The sequence below is a fragment of the Calypte anna genome, chromosome 10, assembly GCF_003957555.1.
Source record: "Calypte anna isolate BGI_N300 chromosome 10, bCalAnn1_v1.p, whole genome shotgun sequence".
Taxonomy (NCBI): Eukaryota; Metazoa; Chordata; class Aves; order Apodiformes; family Trochilidae; genus Calypte; species Calypte anna.
Genome location: NC_044256.1, coordinates 2,873,629 through 2,883,182, shown reverse-complemented (window position 1 = coordinate 2,883,182; position 9,554 = coordinate 2,873,629). Strand labels below are relative to the sequence as shown.

The following is a 9,554-nucleotide window of genomic DNA, read 5'->3' as shown; positions in this document are numbered from 1 at the left end:
TTTCTTTTTTTTTCTTTTTTTCTTTCTTTTTTTTTTTTCTTGGTTTTGGAGAAAATGACCTGATGGGGGGAAAACAACCAAACAAGCCCCGAGCTCCATCCCTGTTTCTCAGCGATTCACCAGAGGCCAGCTCTGTTTGCAGAGCTTGGGAGAGGGCTGAGCGGACCAGCGGGGGGGAGGCAGAGGGACTGGAAATCCCCTCTGTCCCAAGTCCTGATTTGCAGAGGGTTTTGCAGGTCCCGGGTCTGCCGGCGGGTCTGGCAGCTGAAACTTCCTCTTGCCGGATTTCTTTTCTTAACCCTGGGTTTTTGGCAGAAAAGCTCCCGCTGGTGGCATATGTGGCAGTGGCATCTTGAAGGGGAAACCGGCCTGGGAGGCAGGAGGGTTCCGGAGGAGCTTAATTTTGGCATTTTGAGAATTTTGGCAGGGAGGAGGCCGGGGTAGCACCGGGACCTTCCCATCCCCCAGCCCGCACAGGGCTGCAGCTCCTTGCCCGCTTTGTCCCGGCTCCCTGGGGACAACCAGGATGGAGTTTTTTGCAAAATTTCCTGCGAAAACCACCCAAACCCGAGCATTTCAGGCTTCTTCTGAGCCGTGTTTCCCCCAGCTGCTTCCTGTTAATACAATGAGCACAAAAACCATGGGGCTGTTGAGAGAATGCAGGCATTGGGGTTTATCTTGGGTTTTATCTTGGGTTTCAGGGGAAAAAAACTTAGCCTGGGGAGGGGAACGCTGAAGTGTTGCCACCTTCCTCCTGACTATGGGCACATTGTCCCAGGGAGTTATTTTGGGAGTAGTGTTATGGGGGGAGCAGGCACCCACAGGAAGGTCAGGGACTGGAGCCACTTCCCCCGCCCCGAGTGGAGGGTGAAAAGAGCAACAAACCCCCTGGCAGCGCTTGTTGGGGTTTTCTTTCCCAGCACCATTTTTTGGGGGGCTATTTCTGCCTTTGACCTCACCGTTGGCCGTAGGGGCTGCTGGAGGAGGACAATAGACCCAGGAAATCCTGTGTCAGCCTGAATCCAATGTGGGAACTCCTGGAAAATCCCTCTGCTGCCTGTAGGCTTCTCCCAGAGGTTGTCTCAGCTGTAGCATCCCCTTGGGCAGCTTGTCCTGGTGGGATTGGGATACAGAGCAAGCCCAGGAGGAGATGGCTGGAACCTGGAGTGAGGATGCAGGAAACCACCCTTGGTTTCAGGAGCACTGGGATCGCAGGGACAGGGACATTCCTGTGTCCCCTCACCCCAGGCCAGCTCACCCATGGGTGTCCTGCCCATCCTGCCCATCCCACCTGATGCATCTGGTGTCCTGCCCACTTCCCATGGGACATGAAGAGGAGCCACAGAGTGAGCTCACCCTGTCTGGATTGGGTACCCTGCTGCCTCCTGGTTGCTCCTCCTCTTTCAACCTTTTTTTTTTTCCATTTTGGGGAAAAAAATGTGCTGGTTTGTGACGTGGCAGTTCTGTGTTACAGGAGCTGTTTCCTGCCCTGCAACTTTTTTTTTTTTTTTTTTTTTTTTTTTTTCCCTTACCCTGGGGATCTGATGGCTTAACCAGGTGTCTCTCTAGCCCTGCATTCCTTTGAACTCCTTTTGCCTCTGGTCCACGCTGGGACGTGAGGGACGTGGGGTGGGTGACTGCATTTCTCACTTGTGTTGCTGGACCCGATTCCGATCAGTGTCACAGTGCAGCTGCTTACAAGAAATGAGATGACCTGGGAGATGCTGGGGGAAGTTAAGCTTGAGGTAAACCAGCATGCCTTCCTCCCACAGGGCTGGGCTCTTCCTCCCAGCTGCCCCACGTGCCAATGTTTTTCCCCACTCCAGCCATGAATTTCCACTCAGAGATCCCCAAATGGTGACAGCAACCAAAGGACCAGGATGGCACAGCACTCGATGGAGACCCCAAAAACTAAGCATCAGCCTGGCAATTTTGAAACCCAGGCCTCCATGCATCATGGATGAGATGTCATCCAGTCTAATGGAGCAGAACAATAGAAAAAAAAAAGCTGGAATTGCCCCTGTTTCAAATTAAAGCTGGTCCTGGGTGGCTCTGTCCTTCCCTGAGCCCCTCTGGGTATCCCCTTGGCTCTTGGGAGAAACCCTCCAGTGAGAATTGCCTAATCACAGCTACAATTGTAAGTTTTCTCCTTTTGAGCAGAACAGTATGAAAATGAGTCCTTTTCCCTCCCCAACCTGAATCACAGGGTGGTTTCTGGGCAAAGAGTTTTACTACTGAAGTTTTCCCAACCACCTGCCCATGGGCAGGAGCTGAAAGCTTGCAATGAACACGTTCACCTCCTTCCCAGCTCCCAGGGCAAGCAGCAGAAGACCCCAAGAATCAAATCCCTGCAGGAAAGAAAAAAGCTTGTTGGAAAACACACAAAACCCCTCGACCTTCCCAAGGGCCGAGGGGGAGCAGGACATGGCCACAGAGGGACCCAGGCCATGGTTTTAAGGTAAGGAAGCAACACAGTCAGATCTTTGCTCTTTGTCCATCCATGGATTTCCCGTCTGCTTTGCTCCATCCTGGTGACACAGTGTGGATCTCCCTTGCTAAAGCCCTGCAGGAAAAATCCCAACTCCAGGTGGAGGATGGGGATTTTCCAGGGGGTTGATGTCTCGTGGGGGTTGGGGTTGTGATGATGCTGGCTCAGAGTTTCTTGCTGGGGGGTTTCTCAGCAGCCGCTGGGGGGTGGGATTTACCAGGGGAAGGTGGGAAGTGGCAGAGTGGTTTGTCTGGAGGTGGCACCACAGCAGGAAAGCCCCACGGGTGGAAAGTGAGAGCAGCCACCCACGGGTGTCACCTCTTGGGGAAAGGAAACTTGTCTGGAGGGACTCTCATTGTCCCCCACGTGGGTGGCACTGAGAAAGCCACCAGGGAGGGGAGAGACTTTCAATTTTGGGTCATCTCATCTGAAAATAATGTCACACAGGTGCCTCAGGAAGCTCTGTGGGCAAGTGGAGGGGGCAAAACGCCTCCTCCCAGCCCTGCACCACCCAATCCCTCATCACTGGGTGGGGGCAAACCAGCAAAGAACCACCCATTTTTGCTGCCTGGGGAAAGAGTGACACTGTGGGTTCCTGAGCACCTCCCCAACATGTTTCATGCCCCCCCAATTTCCATCTGAGTCCCCCAAACCTGTGGGTTCCTATGCCCACTGCAGTGGTTTCCTCTGTGAGCAGCGAGCTCGGGGGCTGTGGGAGTGGGGGGACACACAAACCATCCCCTTCCCTCTGTGCTGGGGTGGCAACGGTATTGATGGGGTGCTCCAAAAATCTGGGGACCTTCCAGAGTAGTCGGGAATGGAGGGAGGAGAGCAGAAGCCCCAGGGAGGACGGGCACGGGACCCCTTGGAGTTAGGGGGAGGGGACAGAGCCCATCGTCGTGGAGAGAGACTGGAAAGAGGGGGTGCAGAGGTGACACCCAACCTCATGTCCCTCCTGGTCTCACCCCTGTGTTTCCACAGGCACCCGAACTGCTCTGTATTGACCCTGTCCTTGCATCCAAAGGGGACGGAGCAAGTGCCACCCAGGGTGGTGACAGTGCAGGGGTGAAGGACAGGGGGAGATGGCACTGTGCCACCGTGTCCTCGGGGCGTGGGGCTGCTCTGGAGCTCGCACTGAGCTTGTGGGTGCTCACCCAGGGTGGGTGTCCTCACGCAGGGAGTGCTGGCTGGGACAGGAGGGGACAGACCCTGTGCCTTGGGAGGGGACAGGAGCATGGAGCAGGAGGGAGCAAACCCTGTGCCTTGGGAAGGGACAGGGAACACGGCTCAGGAGGGGACAGGAGGCATGTGGCAGAAGGGGACAGACGCTTTACCTTTGGAGGGGACAGAGACAGAGCCTTTGCTCGTGGGGGCGACAGGGAATACGGGAGGGGACAAAGCTGGTGCCTCGGGAAGCCACAGGGAGGATGGCGCAGGAGGGCACAGACCCTTTGGCAGGGACCAGTGGCTCCGGAGGGGGCAGGGAGCCTGGGGCAGGAGGGGACAGAACCCATGCCTTGGGAGGGGACAGGGGCCACGGGGCAAAAGGGGGCATCCCGTGTGCCCTGGTAGGGGACAGTCCGGCGGTGGCGGGGCGGGAGAGGACAGACGGTGGCAGCAAACGGGACCCGCGCGCCCCCCGGTGCCTGCAGCCGATCCGGCAGCCACCGCCCTGCCCGGCTCAGCATCCCCCGGCCCGCTTCCCCCCTCCCGGGGAAAAACACCAACCTCGGCGAGGTATAAAACCAGCAGCAGCCCAGCACAACCCTCCCGGGGCTCCTCCTCCAGACCCTCAGGGCCGAGGGATGGTGTCACCCCAGGGACCTGCCTGGAATCCTCCTCCCCCACCTCCAGGGACACCCCAGGGATCTCAGGGACGCTCCAGGGACACCCCAGGGATCCTCTAGGACACACCAAAGAGATACCCCAGAAAAGCCCTGGGACACCCCCCTATCCCCGGTGACCTCCTCCCCGTCATCTTCTCTCCACCCTAACTGGTTTGGAGTGGGTGTCACTGGGCCTGGGGACAAGAGAAGGTGTCTGTCACCACGCTTTGGGCTTGGAGCCTTTGTCCTTGACTCTGTGGGAACTGTGACACCCTACAAAGCCTTTCCTCCTGGTGCAGGGGGGAGTGTTTGGAGTTGGTGTTTTGGCTGATGCTCTGGGGCAGGGGAGCCTGGAAGGGGGGACCTGTCACCCCCAGCAGTGGCCGGGCAGTCCCCAGGGTTGTCCTCCCATCAGACCTGAGCTTTATGAAGTCTAACGCAGTTTATTTTGCCCCCTAAAACATTTCGGCCATTTCTTTTGTAGCCCAGACATTTCTCCCCTTGGCAGATGGGGTTTCCTTTCCACCAGGGGTGCAGGGGCCACCCGCCAGCCTCATCCTTTGTCACCCCACACCCCTCTGTCCTCCTGCTCTCTCCGTCACCTGGCAGAGGGGATGATGCTCAGCAATCCCTGCCTCAATGTCAGCCTGACCCGGCGGCGGGGCGAAACGCCCGGTGCCCATCCCCGTGTCCCTGGGGCGGCCGTGACGAGAGCATCTTGCCTTGAGCGAGGGGATAAGAGCGAGGCCACCCTCCCCCTCCTCCCCCCACCCGCTCCCATGCTGGCCCGCGCTGCTCCCAGAGCGGGCGCCTTGCGGGGATCCCCCTGTGTCCCAGCCAGAGGATGCCACCGGGATCGGGGGGCTGCCCCCTCGCTGCCTGGGGGCCCCGTTCCACCCGCTCCTCGCCCCTTCGAGGAGGTGCCGGGTGACTGGCGAGGGGGATGGCTCAACCTCTACCGCTTCTGGCGGGAGGGAGGCTTGCACCGCCTCCACCACATCATGGCCCGCAAGTTCCAGCAGTTCGGACCCATCTACAGGTGAAGCAGCGTCTCCCCCTCTGGCTCCCCAGCTCCAGCATCCTCCCCCCAGGCTCTTGCTCCAGCAGCTCCCCCCCTGCCTCCCAGCTCCGGCATCCCCCTGCTCCCCAGCTCCAGCACCCCCTGCCCCCCGGCTTTGGCATTCCCCCTGCCCTCCCCCAGCTCCAGCACCCCCCTGCCCCCCAGCTTTGGCATTCCCCCTGCCTCCCCCAGCTCTAGCATCCCCTGCCCCCCCCCAGCTCCAGCATCCCCTGCCCCCCAGCTTTGACACCCCCCCTGCCCACCTGCTCCCCAGCTTCAGACCCCCCTCCTGCTCCTCACCTCCAGCCCTCCAGCTTTGACACCCCCCCCACTGCCCCTTGGATCCAGCACTCCCACTGCCTCCCAAGCTCCAGCACCCTCTGGCTCCACAGCTCCAGCATCCCCCCCTTGCTTTTTTCCTCCAGCACCCCCCTGCCCCCCAGCTTTCGCATTACCCCTGCCCTCCCCCCCCTGCCCAGCTCCAGCATCCCCCCTGCTCCCCTCTTCCAGGACCTCCCAACTCGTTGGCTCCATCATTCCCCCCACAGTCCCCAGCTCCAGCATCCCCTCTGCTCCCCTCCTCCTGAACCCCCTTGCCTTCCATCAACCCCCCCACCCAGCTCTTCCCAGCCCAGCTCAGGTGAGAGGGGAGCAATCCATGGCTGAGCTGTGAGCTCTGGCCAGGCTCAGTGCCACGGTGAGGGGCGAGAGGGGAGACTCACACGGGTGGAGGATGGAGGTGCTCTGCTCCCCCCCACGCCAGCGAGCTCCAAAGATCCGGAGTTGCCATCCCCAGGCATTTGAGGACCGGGGGAGGGGGATGATGGGGGGGGGGAGGGTATCTGTGTCACAGAAACCCCTGCTGAGCCCTGGGGACCTGATCCTGCAGGGTGCTGAGCTGCTGCCTCCAGGGGAATGGGACCTCTGGGCAGGGTTTTGGGAGCGTTGGCAAAAGTTTGTTGATGTGGGGAGGCGAGGGGCTGTGAGGGGGTATGAGAAGGGATGTGTGTGGGGGGTCAGCCCTATATCTGAGCCCCCTTCTGCCCCCCTGGCAGGGAGAAGCTGGGTGTCTATGAGAGCGTGAACATCATCAGCCCCCGGGATGCTGCCACCCTTTTCCAGGCCGAGGGGACACTGCCGGAGCGGTTCAGCGTGCCTCCCTGGGTGGCTTACCGGGACTACCGCAACAAACCCTACGGGGTGCTCCTCAAGTGAGTGGGGGGCCTTGGGGGAGCCCTAAAAACAGGGCTCCCAGGTCCTGTGACAAAAGCTGTGGCACACGGGGTGAAGGGAAGCTGGAGCAGCAGGAGGGCGGTGGCACCGTTGGCTTTGTGGGGTGACGTTATCCGCGGTTTGGAGGCTTGGTGACCTTAATGTCCCCGTCCCCCCCACTTCAGGACAGGGCAGGCCTGGCGCTCCGACCGCCTGATGCTGAACAAGGAGGTTCTGTCACCCCTGGCTGTGGAGGGGTTTGTGCCCCTGCTGAGCGAGGTGGGCGAGGACTTTGTCCGGCGGGCACGAGCCCAGGCAGGGAAGAGCGGCCGGGAGCACTGGACAGCTGACTTCACCCACGAGCTCTTTCGCTTTGCCCTGGAGTGTGAGTGTCTGACAGGCATCTCCCCTACACCCCCAAACACCCCTCTGTGGGGCGTCCAGGATGGGCACCTTGCTGCCCTCCCCCTGACTTCACCGCCAGAGAGGGGCAAGCAAAGACCTCCAGGGTCTGGAGGGGTGTCCTCTCTCCAGGCTCTCATGGGCTGGTGGTCACCAACCCTGCTCCACGTGGCCGGGATGCTCAGAGCAAGCAGGAGGCTGTGGCAGATCCCGGTAGCCACGGACAGGCTGGAGCTGGCCACGGGAGGGTGGAGGGGATGGGGATGAGCCCACTCCTGTCTGAGTCCTCTGGTGGGTGCTGTGCTCCCAGCTGTGTGCCGTGTGCTGTATGGGGAGAGGCTGGGGCTGCTGCAGGACTTCGTGGACCCGGAGGCTCAGCGCTTCATCGACGCCGTCGCCCTGATGTTCCACACCACCTCACCCATGCTCTACCTGCCCCCTGCCCTCCTCCGCCACCTGAACGCCAAGACCTGGAGGGACCATGTCTGGGCCTGGGATGCAATCTTCTCCCAGGGTGAGCCTTGCATGCACCTCCCCGTCTCAGTCCCTCTGAGGTTTCAGGGCACAGCCTCCTCTCACCACCACTGAGATTCTCTCCTGAGTCCCACTACCCAGGGCCATCAAGGCCAGGAAGGGTTTCCACGTGGCATCTGCCCCACTGGGGCTTGTGGGATGGAGCTGAGTGAGGTGCCAGCTCTCCCAGGGGAGCTGATGAGCTTAGAGAGCTCTTGACACCTGGGACAACCTTCTTGCAGGTTGTCCCCCTCTGGTGTCCCCCACCCAGGTCCCGCAGCAGGGACAACTCTCATGGAAAAGCCACTGTCCCGGGTTAGCAACGTCCCAGAGGTGCCACATCTGGTGCCTTCCTCCTCCTGGGGGAGCGAGGCCATGCCATGTCTCCGTCTCTCCCTCCTCAGCTGACAAATGCATCCAGAATGTCTACCGGGACCTGCGGCTGCAACGCAAGAGCAGCAAGGAGTACATGGGCATCCTCTGCAGCCTCATCATGCAGGACAAGCTGCCCCTGGATGACATCAAGGCCAGTGTCACCGAGATGATGGCAGGAGGGGTGGACACGGTGAGGAGCGGGCAGGGCTGGTGGGTGAGGAGAAGGTCCTGGCGGGCCCTGAGCTTTGCTCTCCTGCTCCTCAGACCTCTATGACTCTGCAGTGGGCCATGTTTGAGCTGGCCCGGTCCCCAGGGGTCCAGGAGCAGCTGCGGGCTGAGGTCCTGGCTGCCAAGCGGGAGGCAGGGGGGGACAGGGTGAAGATGCTGAAAAGCATCCGGCTGCTCAAAGCTGCCATCAAGGAGACGCTCAGGTGAGGAGAAGTCCCTGCTGAAACCCACCCCCTGCCCCTTCCCTCCCTGCTTCTCTGACACTGCTGGGATGTCACACGTCGAGGTGGGTCGTGGCCGGGCCAGGCTGTCCCCAAGATCAGGTTTGTGGGCTGTGTCCCCCCCGCAGGCTGCACCCCGTGGCGGTCACCCTGCAGAGGTACACCACGCAGGAGGTCATCCTCCAGGATTACTGCATCCCTCCCAAGGTGAGGATGGCCACGGGGGTCCCTCCTCACCCCAGTCCGCTTTGTGGGGAGCAGAGGTGGGACCCAGAGCACGTGGTGAGGGGTGACATGGGGGAGGAAGCCATGGGGCTGGTCCCAGCATCCTAACCCCAGCTCCACCGGGCTTCTCCTTCCCCCCAGACACTGGTACAGGTGGGTCTCTATGCCATGGGCAGAAATGCTGAGGTCTTTCCCAAGCCGGAGCAGTTCATCCCCCAGCGCTGGCTGGCAGCTGGCCCCAAGCACTTCAAGGGTTTGGGGTTTGGTTTTGGCCCCCGGCAGTGCCTGGGCCGCCGGATCGCTGAGCTGGAGATGCAGCTCTTCCTCATGCATGTGAGCATCCCACTGCGGGGGGACCTGGGGCTCTGGAAGGAACCTGGGATGGTGCCATCCCCGGTGTTCTCCACCTGCTCTTTTCTCCACCATCCCAGATCCTGGAGAACTTCAAGATCGAAACCATGCGAGCAGTGGAAGTAGGCACCAAGTTTGACCTCATCCTCATCCCGGACAAACCCATCTACCTGACCTTACGGCTCCTCAAGGCCCAGGCGTGAGGAACCCCACCTTTGGTGACACCCCCCACCACCCCCCCCCCACATGCTTTTGCCTCTGACCCCAGGGGTGTCATCCAGGGGACAGCTGAGATGATTTCAGGGCCGTGGCCTTGGCTCTGCTGCGTCCCCGCCGCGCTCGCACCCGCTCAAGGCTGCGCTTACGCCACGGGCAGATAACCCGGAGCCACCCCGGCCCCGAGACCCCCAGGGGAGGATGGGGAGGGGTGCACCCCGACTTTGCTGTCCCCATGTCACCCCCGGTGGCTGCAGATACCCTCCCTGACACCCCCACCCCCCCACAGGCTCGAAACATTTTGCTTTCGCCTCGGCGATTCGCTCCGTGATTTCGTCCTGCGGAAAAGCACCGACTCCTCTGGGAGTCCCTCTGCCCCACCAGGAGTGGGTCAGGGCAGGGGGGGCAGGGGATGGGCTCTTCTTCTGGGGGTCACC

General features: G+C 60.9%; 1 protein-coding gene across 1 annotated transcript; it reads left to right on the top strand.

Annotated features, from left to right (window-relative positions):
* The first annotated feature begins 5,093 nt into the window (after positions 1-5,093).
* On the top strand, positions 5,094-9,134 carry LOC103532808 (cholesterol side-chain cleavage enzyme, mitochondrial). Its single transcript, XM_030457202.1, has 9 exons — positions 5,094-5,353; positions 6,430-6,585; positions 6,772-6,971; positions 7,299-7,502; positions 7,906-8,066; positions 8,141-8,307; positions 8,454-8,532; positions 8,692-8,883; positions 8,982-9,134. The coding sequence occupies exons 1-9, from the start codon at positions 5,094-5,096 to the stop codon at positions 9,102-9,104; spliced, it is 1,542 nt and encodes a 513-aa protein (XP_030313062.1). The 3' UTR covers positions 9,105-9,134.
* The last annotated feature ends 420 nt before the right edge of the window (positions 9,135-9,554 follow it).

Excerpts from the sequence above, each read along its gene's own strand:
- LOC103532808 (XM_030457202.1), top strand. The coding sequence starts at position 5,094 with ATGCTGGCCCGCGCTGCTCCCAGAGCGGGCGCCTTGCGGGGATCCCCC. Across the intron at positions 8,067-8,140 it reads TGGCAGGAGGGGTGGACACG|ACCTCTATGACTCTGCAGTG; the intron begins GTGAGGAGCGGG and ends CCTGCTCCTCAG. Across the intron at positions 8,884-8,981 it reads TGCAGCTCTTCCTCATGCAT|ATCCTGGAGAACTTCAAGAT; the intron begins GTGAGCATCCCA and ends CCACCATCCCAG.